We start from the raw sequence: 21,891 nt of genomic DNA, 5'->3' as shown, positions 1-21,891 counted from the left end.
CAATATCATTGGTAAACTTGCATACCCAACGAAAGTGGTATATATATATGTATAATTCTTAGTTGATAATGATGAGAAGGAAGAGTGAAAAATGATTTGTTCCACTTAGGTTGGCATGAAATCGAGATCATAAAATTTGATTAGTATCCACCAAATAGAATATTACTCAATTGTAGAGTTATGCTGACTAGGATAAAGATACTTCTTCGTCCTGAAGCGGCCCGAATAAATACCAACATAAAAAAGATACTGTATATTTGATGGTAGTATGGTTATCTTGAATGTAAAATCGTTTGTAGTCACTTCATGAAAACGATTAAAAAGTCATTGTATTTTGCGATGTGAAGAGTTCGAGGGTAAATATAAGGGAAGTGTTAACACTGCGACTTGATTTTTGGAAATCAGGTTTAACAACAATGCGTTAGGGAGATTTAATCAATATTTAATGGTTATGATAGTCTAGCGTTATTTCTCGCGTAGCCATAGCAAATAAGTTGTAATATGGCCTTGACAACGTCATCATTGTAATGGAAATCAATTGGCGCAGGATGTTAGAGACGTCATGTTAATTAAAACTACATTGGAAGAAAAAACATGATTTAAGTACTAATGTCTTTATATTTCTTACTGTTTGTCCTGTCTTATTTATTTTTAATTCTCTATTACACTGGACTAATTAGTAGATGATATAGATTAATTTCGTGACTGACATTTTTTCTTTTCGACAATTTAATTTTTTAATATTCCTTCTCTTTGAATGAATACTCTACCATGGCAATATTATCGTCCTCAAATAATGGTCCTATATCAAATAGGATTATTGTATTTTCTTCTTCATTGATTAAGTTCTGAGACAATGATATTGCAATAACTCCGACTGCTGTTGTTCCATTGCCTTTTTATGTAAGGTACATAGAGAGAAGGAATAGAAGACGACTGTGGATAGATGAAAGATAAACTTTATTGCAAGCCTTATATTAACGATCAAAATTGATATTTAAATGTAATTTATTAAAATAAAATATAAATTGAGTGATTGTAAATGATCGTAATTGTGCTATAGATTCGGTAAGATTGATGGATAGTAATTAATATGATTTACCCCTGAACTTTCATTCAGCATATGAACGAACTGAGCCATATAAATAACTTCTACAAAGAGATAGAGACAAATCGATAATAAGACATCGTCTACATTTATTGGGGCGTTAGCTAAATAGGCAGTATTTTATTTGCTTACAAATTAAGAGCAGGAATAACTATAAGATAATGAATAGATTGAATCAAAATGAATTTAATTACAGTATTAGTTGAGATATTCTTGATATTTTTTTATTTCCTTATAACCAAAAGAGTTTAATAACGTTTATTACCTTTACTATTATATATTGATTGATGTACTAGCTAGATATTCAATTAATGAGACGCAGAATCCAACTAATAGGTAGGAAAAACATCTATACTTACATTTAAATTTTAAAAGTTACTATTGTTTAATTCGACTAAGGTTCTAGAATATTTTCTTGGCATTATTTAAAAAATTGATAAGATCTATTGATTCCATCATTATGGAAAACTTTAAGCCTTAAATACTTTCTGTATGCAAGTAGATCTTGAAGAGGTTTAAATGTCTTTCTTATCTATAGAATAAAAGAAAGTTTGTTACCGATGACTTTTAAAAATAGTATTTTTTTGTCAATTAAGCTTATGTATCAATACCATAAGAGCAATGTCTAAAAATAATTAATAACTTAATTTAATCATAACAGAAAATTTTATGCTTTTTTATGATCATTTTATGTGAAAGTTTTAATAGAATTGATCAACGATCCTTCCGAACACTTTCTTTTTATGATTTCTAGTAATTGAATCTTGCTGATCAGTAAGAAATACATCATCTACAGTATTCCATATTATCAATTTAATGGCATATAGTTTTATATGCTGGGCTAGAATGAGTTAAAAATAAAGCAAGAAATGATTTAAATAAGATAGGTTCAATTAATATACCATACTCGTATGCACTATAGGATAGCATTGAGGCATTTTTTTTTGAAGTTGATATTAGGAATGCGATTTAATTTGCTTCTATTTCATTTGTAGTTTCAAATTTTGAATTCTTTTATCTTTCGTTACTTACCACGCAAGTTTCATCTTTATAACAGTTTAATTGTCACTAACGGGATAGATTTGTATGAAATTGGTAGCGATATTAAGATTTTCGTACTCATAGGGGCTATGGTAAATACTTTGAATAGATAAATTTTTTGCATTTCCGATTAAATGAACAAAATTCTAGCCAATAATATCCAGAAACAAACTGGTTTTGCATTTTTGTTAATCCCATAGATTAATCTTGTTTGTTCATTCCAAATTATCGATGAAGCACCGTGATAGAAGAATGGTACTGGTAGCTTATATCTCTAATAAAGTATTTACTGATGCTGATCCTTATATAGTAAACTTTCATTGATTTTAGTTCAATCAATGGGAATTAACTATAGTATAAGATATATTATACGTAAAATCATTATTAGCCTAGGTTTTAATTGTTTAATACAGATAGCTTAGTTGATTAAATATTATCGTCAATCATTTTTCGTTTTATTTTTCAATCCTGTAAATCTTGACACGGTATTAGAGTTAACTTACAGAAATAGATTCTTACTCTTTAGCTAAGCCATTCTTATTTTGCTTTCACACTGAGTATTGGACATATAGGTTTATAGGATTTCAAGCATGATTGGAATTCTCATCACTTGTTGTGCTCTTCAGTCTGTAAAATATAAACTCTCATCGAAAGGGTTACTCCAGGAATTAATTATTACTTATTTAATGGATATCCGCTCGTGTTCTTATACAAAATGTTAATTATAGGCGTGGTTTCAACGTGAGTAAACTTTGCAATATCAATTTTTAATCAGTATGAGCTTAAGCATATTTTACATAGATAACTCGGCTTTCACATCTAGAATTTACTACTGTTGCCATATATTTGATTAATTGCTCGCTATCATTCTTCTAGTCTCAAACACCTATTAATGTAAGAAATTAATACTATAGATTTCATCATCGAGGCATAAAATAAAATATATTTCATGTATACCGTTGTTATACTGTATTAATAAACATTTAGACCTTTGAAAAACTGTTATTAATAAGTTGCAACTGAAATAAGTATCTTTGCTATTAGATATTGATCAGTAATTAGAAGTAAAAATGTTTTGTACACTTTAATTATAATAGAAATTGTAAAAGTAAAATTTTTTGACATACTAAAAGAAGATACTACAAAATGGTAATTTTAATATATAGGCCGGTGATATAAAAGTTTTAGATGTAAGCAATTGTAAGAGTACATATTAACAGCGGTAATATCGTATGTATTTGGCAGCGTTGTGATTATTTACAAATTTATATGGCTATCTTATATCCCTATGACCGAAAAAACAATAAAGTACATTATGAATCGTGTTTTAAAGTTATCAAATGACCTCTCTTATCTCTATCTAGCAGGATTGTAGAACAGTGGATAAATTAATAAATATAGTAATACTCTAGTTATAATATAGAATTAGGAATTATAAGTGAATATTAATATATGAAGTTATGTCCATATATCTATATTTGTGTAAATTAGGCCAAGCACAGATTGTAAAAAATAATACATGTAACCCGCATCATGAATAATCAATAGGGATTATTATTTTAAATCAGTAGAATGCCCTTGCTCGTGATACTTTGCGTAATGCACTGTTGTCGTAATACTTGAATACTGCTGTGTAACGATTGTAAGTTTGTAGGATATTATATTTAGCTAATATTGAATTATCGTACAATCGCATAAGTAATCGTATTAATTGTACTGTAGAAACATGTAATAAATGACTAGTACTGATTAAATACATAATGACACATTCCTATAAATGTACTGTAGAATACAGTATACACTTAATACAGTACATAATATAAAATATTATTAAAATGATGCGAGTAAAAACATTCTACCCAGGAAGCGGTAATTATTGCTTTTTTCTGATTCTTAGCTGTGTATCTATGAACGTTACATTTACCGAGGTGAACTGTTTTTTTTATTTTACAGTCTGTTTCGTTGAAATTTTAGTATTATTACAAGATATGCTCACGAGCAAAGTTTATGGCTGTAGGTGATGTATAGGTCTATAGTTTTACGCGTGTAATATGGTGTCATTATTACTTGTACTACAAAGTATTATTACTTTATCAATATTGAGTAAAAGAGAAACAAGGGGTTTCTAGAAATTATTCCTTTCTTTTTATATCTAGGGTTTATAAGTACAGTAGTATTGTCAGGCTGACGTGACTGTTAGATTGTTACTGTATTTTTTTAGGACGTAGAATTGAAATTTTCGATTACTGGAAAGTCAATAATATAGCTACAAGATCATACGATGACGTTACAATTATTATTATTAGACATTGTTACTAAAGAAAAAGTGAAAGAAAGTTTTCAAAACCACGAGCCGCTGGCATTGGCATTTAAGAAAAAATAAGGTATTCTTAGGATTTAACTATTTATGCATAATCAACTGCAATTTAATTTTGATAAATTGATTGAATTCATCAATTAACTTTGCTGTCTTTTCTACATTTTTGTTACTGCTTGTACGTGATTTAGCCATAAATGACTGATTTACTTGATTTGTCATTTTGAGAGACAGCGTAATGATAATACAATATACTGTACTACAGAGATCCAAATGTTGATGATAAATTTTTATTCATGGTATTATAGGTATAAACTGGATTACAGTGAATTTATTGCTACGTAAAGGTTATTACAGTGGATGTTTTTGTAGAGCAAATGTCTCACCGAAGAAGAATCGGAAGTTATAGTAAGTGAAATCTATCTACGGTATCATCAGTAACTGATTTATCAATAAAAAAATAGTCAAGGAATTCATTATAATAAGTGAAGAGCGTATATTGTAATTGATCAGAGATAGAAGATTCAGATATTCGTACGCTTATATTATATGGGAATATTATAATTAGCGCGAAGAATAGTCTAGTAGTTGTATGTCAAGTAAATCATATTGTAATATTATGTTCCATACACGTTTTCTTTTACAATCACAGTATACTCGTAGATCATGAATTACATTCAGTATTCCATAGACAGTATAGACTCATTTAGATGTTGTCAGGCTGGCCGTTACAGACTGACGGACTTTTCTTATCAAATGAGGCCGTAAATATCCAAAAAGGACTACTTTAGTACAGTATAGATCTTCCATGTTTGTTTTCTAATCACTGGTACTAATTTAAATAGCGTCTACGATTTTATAGAACTGTTTCCAAGCAAAAACTTGTAACAGATAATAAGACTTAATGTAATATTACTTAATTTAGAAAACATCGTTCAATTTAAAATCGACCGTCTGCATACTAAAGTACTGTACTGCCATAACTCCAGTGTTTGGCACAATGTTTTGACGAGATGTGCCTAAAACGTCTGTCCGTCCAAGAGAAGTGATCAGCCCATACAGGCCAGGCCTTCTAGTACTATAGTCCATGATACAGTGGTGTTACTTGTGTATACCCACACACAGATACTATACGCAGTGTCCAGTATAGCATAGTCAAAGTACAGTACAGTACTGCACACTGTAGTATTACAGTACAGTACAGTACTATGGAGGGTCTCTAGTGGAGGGAGTACAGTACAGTAACTGTATCGATGAGACTACAGTACTGTACTTTACCGTACAGTATGACTACAATGTACAGTACTTAGTCGATGTCGAAAGTCATTGCAACGCCTTCGTGTTTATAAACTTTGCTGAGAAATGGACGACAATCATGAAGAGTTCTTGAGAACTACATCAATACCGTCTCCTCTTACTATTGCAGAGGTCTCAACTTCACCTAGATCTAAAGGCAGGAAAATTGATGCTTCAATAGATCTTAATAAGAAATCTACTAATAAAAGCGCAACAAGATCCAATCAAAGCAACACCACACGTACATCGCCAGCGGATCACGAACATTCTTTCTTGACCGATGCGAGCGATATTAAAAAAATGGAAGATGGTTTACTGGTATTATTGAATGATTTTCATCAGGGAAATCTCCAGGCTTTCGGTATAAACTAATGAATCTGTAATAATGTGCACGGTGAAGTGTACTGGCAAGCTAATTATTATAAATAGATCTTGTATAACGTTTGCAAAGATGTATTTCATATTCGTGCGTGCCCTATTTATAACGACGGTGTAGTCATATCCGACACCGTAAGATATAGCATACACTGGAGCTGTCTATCAGTCAGTAATGGATCATAGTAAGACATAATACTGTATATGTGTGCATAAAATATGTAAGTTTATGTGGTAGTTTAGCTACATTAACGGTAAATAAACTTGTTGCCACGTCCTTCCTGTTTGTTATTCGTTCCTTATTAGTTTTAGTTACGCGTGGATGTATAACTACAATACTATAGATCTCATTCAATTTTCTCAGATAACTTATTCTACTGCATATTTATTATTTGAATCTCGATCATTGATCGCTATATTCGATGACCATTCTATTTTAGGAAATGAGGAGACTTTTGAAAAGATGGATAAAATTCGTGAATTGCAAGAGAAATTAAGTCAATCCCATTTCAAAATAGAAGAAGAGTCAAAAAGGACGTCACTCTCGCAAGAGTTAGTTCATACTGCTATTGCTATTAATACGGCATTCCTATAGTAATTTGCTTCTTTTTCGACCACGAGCTTTATTTCAGTTTCTAGAGCATACATGTATATACGCATAATAACCTATGATGTTCTTGAGTTAGTGATAGTTGATAGTGAAGATACGAAGTTAATACCATATGAAATAACTTTTTATGATTATTATGTTATTAAACTAAGTGACAGCGTATTGTGCAACAGTAATGTACTTTATAGCCAACTTTGTAATTATTAAATATTACCTCATAGAGTATTACTATCTTTGTTTTCTACCGAGAAATTGTATAGTTGTTTAAACAATCTACTTTCAATTTCCAGGAATGAGGAGGAATGGAATAACAAATCTAATCAACAGATAAATTTATTGATGAGAAATGTAAGTCAGTTTTGCGTTAGATTTCTGTTTAAGATACTATTCCTAGTACGTTAGGTGTACAGTAGGCAGGTGTTAGTGTCTGTCTACTTTTGGTAATGCAGATGAATGATTTCTTTAGAATATCTATAATAAAAATACAACGGTATAGTATTATTTTGTTGAAGATAGCAGAATTATTAATCAGCTAGGTCATTGGCCTTATCCAAATTTAAAAAATTTTCTTTATTCTATATATATTTCACCATTGGTTTTGCTGATGAATCTATATTAAGTTGGATGAACTAAGTTATTCAATGTAAGTAATAGTCGCAGATTTATTTCTATCTTGTATACTTTCATCATGTTGCAATCCGTCTGTATTTCATAATATAATAAATTGCTACGATATTTTTACGGTAGTAGATATAGCACATACTATTAAGAGTGCATAGTATTAATCTTAAAAGATGTCTAGTATGTAATGTGTATTTATAAAAAATTTAGTTTCAATGGTAAACTTTGTCATAATTCTTATAAATATTTCTTCATTTTAGACGGGGACTACAGCAAAGTGAAAGTACTTTTGGGTCAAATAGTGCAAATAATATTTAGGATATGACCCTACCATTAATTAGTTAAATGTTAGAATATTCATATTTAATTTAAAGCAATGACTTTTATCATGTAATGTAAATACAATATATATACGTAAATATAGTAATACACACGTACTACTTGTAAAATATGTATGTACTGATTAACGGTGATTATCATCCAGTTATATCGGTGCCGAGAGAATAACAGGTGCAAATGTAAAAGGTTTACAGTGTAATAGTTTCATATTATAGCCTCATTGTAATTTTAATTTTTGGGTTATAATTGTAAGACACTGTATTGTGCTGTCCTAAATACTAATTCGTACGCATAATTTTTTTGGTAACGCACACCAACACGTTTTACAATACTCGAATGTATCAATAGCTAAGGTAAATTTATAACCGCATACGATATTTTTAACTAGTTAAAATGTGATAAACTGGTCAGCAAGATTTTGCAAATTTCCATCGTTTTAAAGAATGGATAAACTATATATTTCTGTTTGCGCTTTAAATGAACCGGCGAGCGAGTAACTATGGATTCTTAAGTATTCTATCCCTATGATAAACATGTTAGCTCCATACACCTTGTTTGTTAAACCATTACTTGTAACTATTCAAACATAAATCATAACTTGATCATGTTGTGTATCAGTCAAGTTGTATAAATCAGAATAGTTTTGCCTTGACTTTAACTTACGATATCCAAATCTAGGCTATTCTAGTGTAATTATCAATTAAGTCTAAAGAAAGTAACATATAAATGAGAGCCAATGGATACATTTAAATTCTTAACTAGCAGACAGTAGCAGTAATCGAGAAATTTGTCGACAGCGGTCTCATGAAGTGTAGGATTCTATGCATTAAATCGACGCAATGATTTACTGACATGATACTAAAAGAGATCACAAAGATAAAGCTATGCATACAGAGCAACAGCGGCGAGTTTTAACGTACATATGAGTAGATTTTAAAATAGCTGTGGCAATTGCATTCACAACTACATTACCAAGAATACAGTTTAATGGGATATGATTAACTGAGGATTTCATGAACAATTAAACCCATCACACAAAAATCAGGCTCCAGTAACATTTACATTCGCTCCAAATTTATTTCCATTTACAAAATGCAAGAAGGTACATTAACGAATATTATCGTCTGACACCAACTTTCGGGGCACTACCTTTTACAACCTTGGTAGCTTTGCTCTTGGATTGTTTTGTAGTTTGTGTCTATAATTAAATCAATTAGTACATGATTTGGTTATTTAAATATCGACACATGATACAGCAGATACAACATTATTTAGTTGGCTAACTTGAAATCTTCTAAGTAAGTACCCCTAGATTCGACTCTTCAATTACAATACATATTATCAAAAGGAACATTCACTATACTGTAACATTGTAGACAAAATCATAGACAACTAGCCGCCTCTCCTTTCCCAGTTTATGACTGAATACAGTATATATAAGTTACGGTTAATCCCGTATATTATGTATAGTAATGGAAGGAATTAGCAATTCCAGATTTTCTTCGACGCATGAACTGTATTTTAGGAAGTTTCTTACGCAAAACAAGACAAGATTTATTCATATGTAAAAATTACCTTCTGTGTTTGCTTCTTGCCCTTTTGTTTCTCTTTGGCAGCTCTGTTATATAATGAATTAAGATGAATGTCACTCCTTAACCTATCACACTGCAAACTGTGAACTAGGACTAATAATAATTTGTTTAAATTACAAGTCACTCGACATTATGTTAATGGTACAATATTCGTTGTTAAAGAATAAGGAAAATGCGATGAGTAATTGTATGGTATAGTGGTTTGATCGATAATTTGTTAACATGACCAATGCTGGTGATTAGTATATAGAGTACAGTGCAATATAATGGTGGAAACTAAACCAACCATACTTTACGAAGAGAAGTCGCTATACAAGTATAGTAGCGTAAAAAACTTTTTATTATGATATACTGTACTGAACTTCGAAATAACATCATCAAAGCTATTATGTATTGTATGTATAATAAACCTTATTGCTTGCTCTCTCTGCGCTTTACGGACTTCTGGCTTTTGATTTCTTTTTGCCATAATATTTTCTAGAGTAGCACCTTGGATAGCACGCTGAAATTTGGTTGTACGCCTGGTTCTCTTTTTGGAAGTTTCTTCAACCTTTCCCTTTTTGTGCTTGCGACGGTATACTACCGTCCATGATATTTTTCGGGGATTACGACGCATAAGATGAGAAGCCTCGCATTTTCCATTTAAAAAATTGAAGGTCTGCGATACGATCAATTCAAAGATTTGATCAGTTCATTTTATATCTACAGCATTGGCGTTAGAAATTTTAGTCATAGCATCAAGATGATACTACTCTCTGCTTGAATAGCTGAATTTATTGTGATACTATACCAAGGTTTTGGTCAAGGCTTACCTTACCATCGACACGGCAGTATCTCTTACCGTGACCAGGATAAATCTTATAACCACTGTAATTACACAATTCGAGCCTAAAATGAAGACAATAAGAGTTATCCAAGTTTACTAATAATGAAGGATTAAAAGATGCCATAAAAATGTCATGTTACCCCGAGGATTAACGCGGGATACTTACTTCATCTTTCCAAGTTCACAAAATGGCCGTCTCTAACCACGATGAAGAGAACTCTTTACACATGCGTAGAAGTATTTAAGACATCAGACGTATGAACTACGATGACCAGAGACTTACGGTATCTGGTACTGTACCGTATTTCCCTTCCAATTCCCTTTACTGTACAGTACAGTACACAGTACTGTACAGTACTACGGTTTTGCTGAGTGCTACAGTACAGTACTGTACTGTACTGTGCAGCATTGTACTGTACAGTACAGTACTGTGTACAGAAAGACTTCTGACACACAGTACTTTGTACTGTACCGTATGTACTGTAGAACCTAGCGATTTTTACTTAGTGTTTCCAGGTCAGACCTGAGTTCGGTTCAATACCTTGATGATCTACTGTAAGTATAATCCAGGTTACAAATGAAAGAAAGAGCGACAGTATACAGTACATACATGTACAGTACACTGTACAGTGTACAGTATGCAGTAGTACTGTACCGTATTTACTGTCATGAACATTATTCATATCTGATCGCACCGTTACTGGTTCGTTTGTTGGCTACCGATTGGGACGTTCACTACGATTACATAACACTTGCTTATAAGCATGTGTACATGTAAGTCCCTTAAATACGGTAGAATTCAGTTACTTATGAGGAATTGATATTATGAACATACTGCGTGTTCTAGTATGCTTTACCCATAAGAATAGTATACTCGTATAGTCAAACCGAAGATTTTACTCATACTTGTCACGTAATTCCATTCTTAGAAATATTCAGAAATGTACAAGAATTACGTACACATTTAGCATGGAGGATTTATTTCGTGAAGCTCACAGCAGCCTATGCTTCACCAAATGCACAAGCGAATTTATAAATATCTTTACCTAAAATACTGAATTTTAAACACCTATTTAGGATATATTACAACCAAAATCGAACACACTAGGGGAATATTCAATTTGACTGTAGCACGATATAGTGAATGTAGTGCGTCAAAAATTTTAAGAGATTTATGTAATTGATAAACCGATATGCTTGTTGGAGAAAGTAAATGCAAAATAGCACTTCGTGAATTTGCTATCTGAACCAACTGTAACTCGAGATGACGACAAAGATCTTTCATGATAGCAATTTATATCAAAATTCGAAAATTAACGTAGTGTATGTAGGGCACAATTATACGTATAATATGCGTCAGCTTCTAGGATTAGTAGTGATTAAAACAACATGTCTACAGTGTTTGCGAACTCAAACTGTGGGTCTTTCAAAACGAGTATTCTACAATAGCTATTCTGAAAATCAATCGGTATTTAAAAATTTATAGGAAAAGTAGTGTTTCACTCGTAATAAAATTATGGTTGACTGATGCCTGTAAGTTGGAATTACTTATAGACAATAAACGATGAGATGGGTCGATAAATACGCTTTAAAAATTGTGTAATACTCGAATCATAATGAATCCAGCGTAAAGAATTTTCAAAAACTCAGATTTTTGCACAAATACAGATTTACACCCTCAATATCAAATCTTTCTCGTTTAAATTATGCGAATTATATAGGTATGCATGATAAGGTTCAGTCACACACGTTTCATAACCATGCGGTATATTATACATTAGGTAAAATAGTTTGTACTTTTTCTTGCATTAGATAAGTGCTAATACGTAAAGTAACTTGAAAAATATTCGGACCCGGCAGTAGCTTATGACCTTCTAGGTTGTATCCTTTGATACGGCTTTCCGCCACACTTGTGCCAAATTTCTTCAAATGCCTCTGGTAAAATTTCAGCTCCAGGTCTTGTGGCTAGTCCAGTTTCCTGTAATCGCAACTCACACATGTTCATGTCATCGATACCAGCTAATAAAAGAACTGGTGGACGCCCAGAATGCAGCTCCAGCTGTCTAACAACCCAATCACCATCAAAATGAGCAAACCACCATCCGCATGGTCTTGGGACTGGACCGGAAGTATTGAAAGGAACTCGAAAAAAGCGTTGAGGTTGATCATTAGGAAGGTAGTTAAAAGGGTCTGGGAATGAAAAGTTTCTTCTAGATGAAGCTATGATACGAAACCGGAAAGATTAAACAATTTAATGGATTCAGCTAGTTATAGAAATTTCTTAAGATCAAGCTTAAAGAATTTTCAGTTGTGGAACATACCTTCCGAATACACTACTTGAGGAGCTCGTTGATCTAATGGTTGGCTGTTAGCTACATTCACTTGCTGTTTATTTCTTTCTTTCCATGCATGATAAACTTTCAATCTTCGATGGCATTCTTCCCGGCATCTTTGCAACAGTTCAACATCTATAAGAATGACGTGGTAATAAGTAATTTTTCTAAAGATTGTTTGCTTGCGCATCGGATAGTAGTTTTAATAATTTACATTGTAATAAACTATTAACACACTAATTATAGATAATGATAGCTAGTACAACAACCGTTGATGCTTTGGGTGTGTTGTAAAAATCAAAAAGTAAGTAATGGCTCCTTACCACATGAGGTATTGATTATATCACGAAGTTGGGCATATGTGTATCCCGATAAATCATTCTTTTCAGGTTTTTTCCTTTTGGTAAATCAAGGACATTAGCAAATAAAAATTATCGTAAATTGGTTAAAGATTTAATCCAGTCCTTCTTGATTATCACCAATATAAAGAGACATACATTTAACTTGAATTCAGATATATATTTCGTTATGCATACGTTACAAATATATTTACCGGTTTAACGTATTGGAGTTTTCTTTAACAACACTACCACCTGATTCCTGTGAAAAGTGAGTTCAAAGTTTCATTTAGTAGAGTAGACAATACATGGTCCTGAATAATAATAAAATTATAAAGTCATTTACCGCAGCTATTCTAGCTGCAAGTTCTCGATCATGAAGTTCTTGCTCAGCTAAGCGTCTAAGATAAAGTTAATCGTTATTTAATGGTAAGTACTACGTACATTGAGTTAGCAGTTAACGAACTCGTAGTGGATCAAATTTGGTAAAGGATGAGTTTGCTACAATAGGCAGTTGAACTATGCTATTTTATTAATTTAAACCTCTTTCGCTCTTCTTCTTCTTCTTGCTTTCTTCGGGCTTCCTGCTCTTCCTAATTCAGGTGTTTCATAGTTCTGAGTATAACTTTTAACTTTGAATCTATCAAACAGGTATATTTGAAATAAAAAATATAGGAAAGCAACTTTCGAACCAATTCACGTTTCTTTCGTAAATCTTCTAATCTTCGCATCTCCTCTTCTTCTTTCAATTTTCTTACTTTCATTTCTTCTTCTTCTTGTTTTCTCTTCGCTTCCATGTCTTCTTTTCTGTAATTTTTAATTATGATAATATGAGATGTATATATTTGGTGACGCAATTAGAATATCCAACAGTTTTGCTAACATTCTACGCTCTTCTTCTTCTTTTCTTTTCTTTTCTTCTTCTTCTTCTCGACGCTTTCTTTCAAGTTCCATTTGCTCCTGTAATTTTCTTACTCTCTCCTCTTCTTTGGCAATTCTTTGATCTTTGAGTTGTATCTTTAAGTCCTCTAATTGCTGTGTCGTTGCTTTCAGCAGCGAATCATAACTATTATTGATATGATTCTCGTCGATTTGCTTATTCTGTAAGCAAGTTCATAAATGTATTTATGTGCATGGTAAAGAATAATAAATTGCTTAGGTATATCGTCTTACTACGCTCGTACCCTAATCTCATGTATTAGGTGCTTAATCTTTACATCCAGACCTTGTACTTGATTCAAGTAATGGTTTCCCTCTAACTCACGTGCTGAATTTATTGGATAAAAGGTGTCAATAGAAACATAATGATAGATTGTTCTATTTGTATATACTTTCCATCAACGGCACTATATTTTTCATTCTTATGTTTAATAATATACCTATTTCTTCCATTTGATTTATCAAGTCGAATAGAGTTGTTACTTTTGCCATTCCTTTGTATCTATCGGAGTTGATAATTCGGAATTTAAATATGGTAATAATCGTGTACAGTATTGCTAGTAAACACCTTTATCCTCATGAATTACCTATGTCTGTGCTTACGGATAGCAAGAAATGTTCTAACATTTTTTTGAATTACAATCCAATGATGTCTTCGGTACATAATCTTTAAGTGTACTATCGTATGACAGGTAAAAAAATTTCGCTTTTTATAATTAATTACTCATGCAGTAGAAGTATACAATGTCAGTAATACGTATTCTCACATTTTACTTCACGATATTTGGAAGTAGTGTAATGCATGGTCATTTAAATAAGATATAATAAGAAACTAGACTTGCGATAGGATTTTTATAATCTTATAGATTTACTTACATTTTATTACGGATAAAGCACCCCAAATCACTTTTCTCCATCTTGCTCGAATCAACCATTTTTCAACCTTAGCCACCATCTGTTTTAAACTTTCATTATCCGATTTCATAATTTGGTCGAATTCTGCAAACTTTGATAGAAAACGTTATACATTAACAGCGTATAGTTGCAAATTAGACGTGACAAAAACTATTATTTTCTGTATCTACCTTTCCTGCGCGAAAGAATACTTTTGTTAATCCGAACTGGAAATCTTGATCATTCATTCCTACTGCTCGAAAAAGGGCCTGCGTGATATTGCAATAAAAAAATTGTTAAATCATGTATTTGGCTAGTATAAGCCTGAACTACAGTATTTTCCAACCTTGCAGAATAATCTAGGATCGAGACAAGCAAGTTTTTCTGGTAAAATTCCCTTGTATCTATCATTTATGTAAGTTTAGTTTAGTATACTAAAAATCCAATGTAAGCTACAGTGATTATGAGTTGGTATGAACTTCATAAATGTTACCTGCAATTATAATTACTTACTGGACTGTGCAGCAATTTTTGAATAAAATTTATCATAGATACAATTTATGTCCTGCTTTTGCATCAGTTATGATATTATAGATACAGAATACAGACTACGTGCAAATAACTCCATTTGAAATAATTTTTATACAGTCACTATCTGTGGATCAATTTTACTTTAGCATAAGCAAATTAGTGGATTCATTAAAGGATTAATAAATCATTAGAGTCGCCTTATCACCGATTATTAGGTTTGACGTTCTTAGGGTGGATTAAATGATAAAGATTAGTATCAGACTATCTAGTACCTCTGATAAAGATCTTTAAACGAAGTACGTGATGGAAAACCGGTCTGCATTAACTTTAGAACAGAAACCATCCCTGTATAATAATTATGCGTATCAGAAATAAATTACTATTCTTTAGCCTTTTTTATCTAGCAATAAATAGCTTAGGAACGTTCGTAAAAGCCTTATCTAATGTTAATATCAGAGTACATAAAAATTTACCTGCGCATTGAAGTTGACTTAATACACTGCCGCCTTCAAATACATTACTTGACATAGTTCCATTAGGTTTGATACATCGTATGAAGGATGATCCCTGCAATGTGAGTTTAGATTAGCTTGAACATATTTCGATAGCAGGCATAAATTGGTAGCAAATTGTTCCAACAGCTTAGAGTTCTAAGCATTTGATACAGATCGTAAAAACATTTTTACCGTGCTTTCTAACTTGCTCATTAATTCCTTTAGTTGTGTCTACAGGAACGATAAAATAGCGTGATGTAAAATGATTGTATATTAGAAGGACGAAGAAACATGCTTTACAGCAAAGTATACAAAAATTTGCTAAATTTTACCTTAAATTTATTGCCAACACTAACTAGCGCAAGTTTTGACGTATTACTTTTTTTCGACTTTGGTTTATCACTTTCAACTTCGCGACAAAATACGCCCTTCAAGAATAAGTCTTTACTTTCATGAATTAACATTTCCAAACTGGTGTGAAGAGCATCGTTATTTTTTTCTATAAATTGTCTCTAAGTTGCCATAAAATTAAAGCATTTTAATACTGCATATTGTACCATTATTATAGGCAAATTAGTATTTTATCTATTGAATTCTATATGATATGATAAAAGGAGAAAATCTTTACAGTTGCATAACAAACAGCGCCAGCAAAATGACGAATTATGAATCCTTCTTCATTACGTAATGTTCTATAAGTAGATACAGCTGATTTTCTTGGTGCCTAGTTCGAAGTAGTTATATTAATTAAGATATATTGTTGTAGGCATTTCTTAAGGACTAAAATAGTGCAATACCATCAGCCGAAAGTGTCCATCATAACGTTCGTGTACTGCTAAAGTAAAATGTTCACAGCTGCTTTTAGGTAGTTTGCTTTCTTCATCCAATAAATTAAATATACCGTTCGGTTTAGCCTCGATAATATCTATTGCAATATTAAAGATATTTAATTAAGCAATGGAAATGCTAAGAGCTACTGCTGGTTAATTAACAGTACTCTATATTATATTTAGTAAGTTAGTGGACTTCCTAGAGGTTTAATATAGTTACAGCAAGGAACGTTTGAAGATCGTATTTCGAATTATTGTTACCTATACAGTCTTGGTTGTCCGTAAATGAAACAGGCGAGATTCCGAGCCCTTCCACTTCATAGAGTTTCTGTTCCTAATGTTATATAAAATCTTTGTACTTAATGCGAACATATCCGAATTTCATAATCTGTACAAAATGGTTGAACGTTTTCAGTGCTACGGGAATTAAGTATGAAGTGCGTTATTTCGAACCTCGATTAGGACTCTATTGTTGAAATACTGCTGCAGTTTTTCATTGCAGTAGTTAATACAGAATTGTTCAAAGCTGTTGTAGCGAAAATATTCTGTAAAATAATAAATATTTAACCGAATCTTAACATGTAGCCGGCTGTTTACGACAAGCAATGGTAACAATGCATATTTACCAAATCCTGCGATATCTAGTACTCCTATATAATTAGAGGTACTTTTGAATGGAATGCATGAATTGATTCTACCAACAACCGCATCAAATAGACGGGAATAAATTGCCTTAGCGAGAGCATCACGGGCATTTGTGCATTGCTCAGGTTTTAGCGGAACCCTATTATATAAGTGCAATTAGGTAATCATAGGAGGTTACCGCTTTAAATAAATAAATGAAAAACTATAAAGAGTTAATAAAATGTGGATAATATTATGAAACATACATGTAAACAGTCCCTTTCGTACCACCTCTAGCAGTAGTCATAACACGAGTAGTTAGACTATTTGCTAAATCAGATTCATCAAGACAGAGAAGACGACTTGCATTTTGAAGATAACATTTTGATTCATCACATACGTTACTACCACCTAAAAAAATTCAAACGATGACCAATCGATCACGTTGTGAGTACTAGTACCAAATTATAATCAAAATTTGTTTAAAGGCAACTCTATTGTACCTCTGCTATCGGAAAGATCCTCCTCAAATGTTATATTCCCTAATTGTAAAACGGCTGATACCAGACGGTAGATATTGAATCGTTCAGTTATGTCAATGTTTAACTTGTTCATAGAAGCTTCCATGCGCTTGAAGTCTCCGACATTATCCCTAGTAGTGATATCGACATCACCGTGATTTAAATACTATAAAACAAAAAATAAGTTTGTGAGGATTATCTCGGCTCAAATTTGATATTAACGAAAAGATACGAATTGGCTAATGATGGAGATGAGATAAATTCTATTTGTAATGTTGATATGGCGTAACGGTAAAGAGTAGTAATTCCTTTTACTATCACTGCTGTAGTTTAAGCGAAATGAAAACGTTTGAGCTATCAACCTTGTAATCACTGATATTTTTCAAGTACAGCTTCTTTTTCTGTTCATCTGGCAAGCTTCCACAAAGAGCGTAAAAGATGTGATAGTTTCTCTCATATTTGCTCTGGACGCATATACGCGATTTTTCGAGTAAATAATGCGAAATAAAGCCACCTACTACGCTTGACTATAGTATGATATAATTTATTATAATCCATTTTAGAAATTGTTTTTGTTAACGTTGAGAATACGCTCCGCACGTACGATAAGTTCGTTTAAAAAAGCAATATCAAACCTGACTATCAAAGTGAATTTCAACGAATTTGCCAAATCTGCTACTGTTGTCGTTTCGTACAGTTTTGGCATTTCCAAAGGCTTCCAGAAGAGGGTTTGCTATGAAAGGGCAATAAAACGTTATAATATACCGTTCAAATATGTTTAGGTGATTCAGTGTGATGCTCATGCCTATATGTCTGTACGGATAACTATTAATCTGGTATATTGAATTATAATTATTAATCAAATAATTATTTCCTTGAAATTTTGAAGTAGCGAACAGTAAGTAGTTCATAGCATCATCTAGCATAAATCAGCGTCGAAATATGACTACCTTCCACAATACGCTGCTCGATGGTTCCAGCGCCTTGACCCCATGACTCAGTTAAATATCTATAAAGATGAGCGACAGACAATAATTAAATATAATTAAACAAGTAATTTTAGAAAGTTATAAATTACACACTACGTATGTAGATGCAGTGCGAGTACGCTAAATTCTTTTCAGAATACAGAGAACTTAACCGATAGGCCTCTATTTATTATTGCCTGTAGATTGTATACCTAATTATATATTTAGTCGATTCAGTTTTCCCGGCTCCACTTTCACCTTTAATATTAGTAAAGAGTGGAATAATCGATTATATTAGAGTTGTTACGTTAGTAAAACAATCAAAATGAGTAACTTACCGCTAACAATAATTGATTGACTCTGCTTGGATATTCTCATATCACGATACGCTTTATCGGCTGTATTTTTAATTGTTAAGAAGGTTAGTTTAGTATTGTGCTGTATAAATGCGAAGTAAAGTTACGTTTAGAGTTTGCAAGCGATTATCTATACGATCACTTTCAACTCAAGTAGCCCGACTAGAAAAAGAAACTTACCGATACTATAGATATGAGGCGGAAGTTGCCCTAATGATTTATTATGGTACCGTTTGACATGTTCGGCATCATAAATTTTTAGTTCATGATAGGGGTTAACAGCTAGCAAGATGTTTGCAACAAATGTCTAAAAAATAAAGAATTACTTTTATCATTAATCATCTTAAAATTGTGCATTGTTATTAATTAATTAGTTACTCAAACGTTACCGATAAAGGTTGGAAAATTTTATTTTTTATATAAATACGTAGAACTTACATAAATAATATCGGTATGGTATCTTAATCGCAAATTATGCAACAGAGTAGCTTCGTTTAGATACATTAGCGAACCTGAAGTAAGAGAACAAAGCGAAATTAGTAAGATGCGGCTAGTGAATTAATTTTGATACAGGTAAATTTGTGATTCTCTACTCCTCTTCAACTATTGATATCTAACTAATTCAAGGAGTAACAGCGATGGTAGCGGAAGCGAACTTTAAGCTCTGTGCTACATGCTATAATACTATGGGCTAATTATTTCAGCTAGTTTATATTTTCAGCCGACCACAGAAGCTATTCATTATTATCATAGCGTTTGCTCGCCGATGCATGAAATACTATATTTGGATCTTAGGCTAGTTAGGGAATTACTATAGCTATACAGTACAGCTATTAAAGCACTATATGCAGGTACTATAGGGTGTACCCTAGAAACCCTCTAAGGTCTCTAGTGTACCCGCTCAATGAATAGATAATTAGATATTCGTACATGATTAATTGTATCAACAACATAAGCGTAATGTTGTATTGTTAGATCAATCAAAATATGTGCATATGAGATATTTTATGTGATGATAGGTAAAAACTTAATTCAATCGTACTCAGGGAGTATGGAATGATAAATTTCATTTAAACAGATTTCTTACAGAAATTAATATTTACAATAGTAGTAGCTGCAATGTACTTTTAGTTGTTAGTAACTAATAGTTCATCAGAGCTATTAGATGAGCCAGTTGGTATAGGATAATTATATTATTTACGCAATCGAGGATAGCAACCTGTCTTATATACGAGTTACCAGTCTGCAAGTGAGAAAGCAATGTTTGACGTTATATCAATACATTAAATGTCTTTTGATGACAATCAAGAACATCGTTCAATTCTTATGGGAATATCATAGGAATATCAATTTTTCCTTCCCGATTGACTAGTGTACTAAAGACGTAATGTATGAGAGAATACGACATACGAGGTTTAAATTTTAATGAAGAAAAGCAGTTAATATATTTTTGCCTAATTTTGATAGAATAGAAATGTAGGACTATAATACGACTGTTTGTATTGAGAATTGAAGGCGATTTAGGTTCATGTGACCGAAATTCCTTTTGAATTTAAAAGACTAAAGATTACAACAATACGAATTGAATTATAGACAATTAACCGGACTAACTATACGTATTCCGAGTTAAGGAAATATGTAAGAGAAAATTGGAATGAAATTTGTCAGAAAATCAAAGCCTTAATTTATATGTAGCTATAATATAACATTAACGCTTATAGTCGCTAAATAAAAACAGTAGTAGCTAGTATTTAAAAGTTTAAGCAGGAAAGCATAACGTAACAAAGAATTATTGAATCTTTTGCAGAATTTGAATGTACATGTAAAGTCAAGATATCAAGTTTGTAAATATTAATATAACTACAGTACTGTACAGTAAGGATTGTATTGATGTATTATGACAGTCGGGGATCCTACACCGTTACGTGTATTGACACTTACAATTGTCATCTGCAGTTCGAGAATCGTCTTCATCGGCTAAGAATAAACGGTTATACGGTACCTGGATGGTCTATAATTTAATTTTCAAGGTCGTTAGCATAGGCATATTTTACTACTGCACTTCAAAGAGAAACTGCTCTAGTATAATGTTAATAGCTAGAGCACGGTCAATAATAATAGAACTTAAGCGGCCATAAAAAAATTTTCATCCGATATTCAGTTACAATATATAAAACTAGTGAATTAGTTACTTTTCAGTTGCCAAATGGAAATTTTTAGTATTTGGCAATTAGAACACGGTATTCTTATTTAAAATAATACCCTATAGCAATTACCTGCGAAGAAGAGGATCTAGGCTGTATCGTCAATGTTTCCGTACCGACATCGACAATCGTTCCTAGAGTAAATCCCTCTTTTTCATCCGGAGCCCATACTAGACGACCTCCATCCATAATTTACCTAGCAAAAAAGATGTGATCAGGTTAAGAACAATAAGATCTATCAGATATCTTTAGAAATGATTGTTAGGAAGGAAAATAAAAGGATATCCTAGTAGGATCAACTTTATTGATTCATTATAATAATTAATTAATGTAAGTAAAATTAGTACAATATTACTGATTCGTTGTAATGGCTAAGAGTAAAATCATTAGTAGGGTTATAGCTTGTAATGTAACGCAGCTGATAATACTTTAAGATTACTAAAACAGGTCATTTTAATGTGTCTTATAGTGACATGCGACATTGCATGTATAGCGCCCATTATTATGCATGCCAGTAAAAGGAGAAAATACAGTTGGTGAATACTGCACTAGTATTCTATTTTATCCTCACGATAAATATTCAACGCAATCTCCTATTGACCACAATAAGCTACCATGTTTACGTTACAGTTCATTATCTGAATAACGAACGAATGTGAGCGATTTTACGATGTTAAATTACACAAGAACCAACCAGTCTGTGGTAAACTGTACTCGTATCTATGTTATGTGTG

The 21,891-nt window shown here is 32.2% G+C and overlaps 3 protein-coding genes across 3 annotated transcripts; 1 reads left to right on the top strand and 2 right to left on the bottom strand.

Moving 5' to 3' along the window:
• Positions 1–5,828: 5,828 nt before the first annotated feature.
• TRIADDRAFT_56484 (uncharacterized protein) lies at positions 5,829–7,649 on the top strand (the record flags this gene model as incomplete). The annotated part of the gene is made up of 4 exons (XM_002112852.1): positions 5,829–6,123; positions 6,578–6,689; positions 7,038–7,095; positions 7,629–7,649. 4 exons carry the CDS (start codon positions 5,829–5,831, stop codon positions 7,647–7,649), a joined length of 486 nt encoding a protein of 161 aa, XP_002112888.1.
• A 1,118-nt stretch (positions 7,650–8,767) lies between these two features.
• Positions 8,768–10,296, bottom strand: TRIADDRAFT_63955 (expressed hypothetical protein; the record flags this gene model as incomplete). The annotated part of the gene is made up of 5 exons (XM_002112416.1): positions 8,768–8,905; positions 9,283–9,325; positions 9,710–9,957; positions 10,112–10,187; positions 10,292–10,296. The coding sequence occupies 5 exons, from the start codon at positions 10,294–10,296 to the stop codon at positions 8,825–8,827; spliced, it is 453 nt and encodes a 150-aa protein (XP_002112452.1). The 3' UTR covers positions 8,768–8,824.
• Positions 10,297–11,989: 1,693 nt separating this feature from the next.
• Positions 11,990–21,346, bottom strand: TRIADDRAFT_25995 (uncharacterized protein; the record flags this gene model as incomplete). Its single annotated transcript, XM_002112415.1, has 34 exons — positions 11,990–12,345; positions 12,447–12,593; positions 12,782–12,855; positions 13,012–13,051; positions 13,100–13,197; positions 13,340–13,376; positions 13,497–13,603; positions 13,680–13,897; positions 13,981–14,063; positions 14,176–14,237; positions 14,323–14,413; positions 14,612–14,741; positions 14,821–14,898; positions 14,976–15,033; positions 15,433–15,505; positions 15,634–15,727; positions 15,847–15,885; positions 15,987–16,166; positions 16,283–16,378; positions 16,452–16,579; positions 16,746–16,818; positions 16,938–17,029; positions 17,111–17,268; positions 17,375–17,519; positions 17,612–17,795; positions 17,992–18,156; positions 18,265–18,362; positions 18,580–18,638; positions 18,810–18,855; positions 18,936–18,995; positions 19,134–19,260; positions 19,392–19,465; positions 20,895–20,964; positions 21,230–21,346. 34 exons carry the CDS (start codon positions 21,344–21,346, stop codon positions 11,990–11,992), a joined length of 3,657 nt encoding a protein of 1,218 aa, XP_002112451.1.
• Positions 21,347–21,891: the final 545 nt, after the last annotated feature.

Source organism: Trichoplax adhaerens, genomic scaffold (assembly GCF_000150275.1).
Source record: "Trichoplax adhaerens TRIADscaffold_5 genomic scaffold, whole genome shotgun sequence".
Classification (NCBI taxonomy): domain Eukaryota; kingdom Metazoa; phylum Placozoa; class Uniplacotomia; order Trichoplacea; family Trichoplacidae; genus Trichoplax; species Trichoplax adhaerens.
Note: the sequence above shows the minus strand (reverse complement) of the source record. Positions and strands in the feature narration are given on the sequence as shown.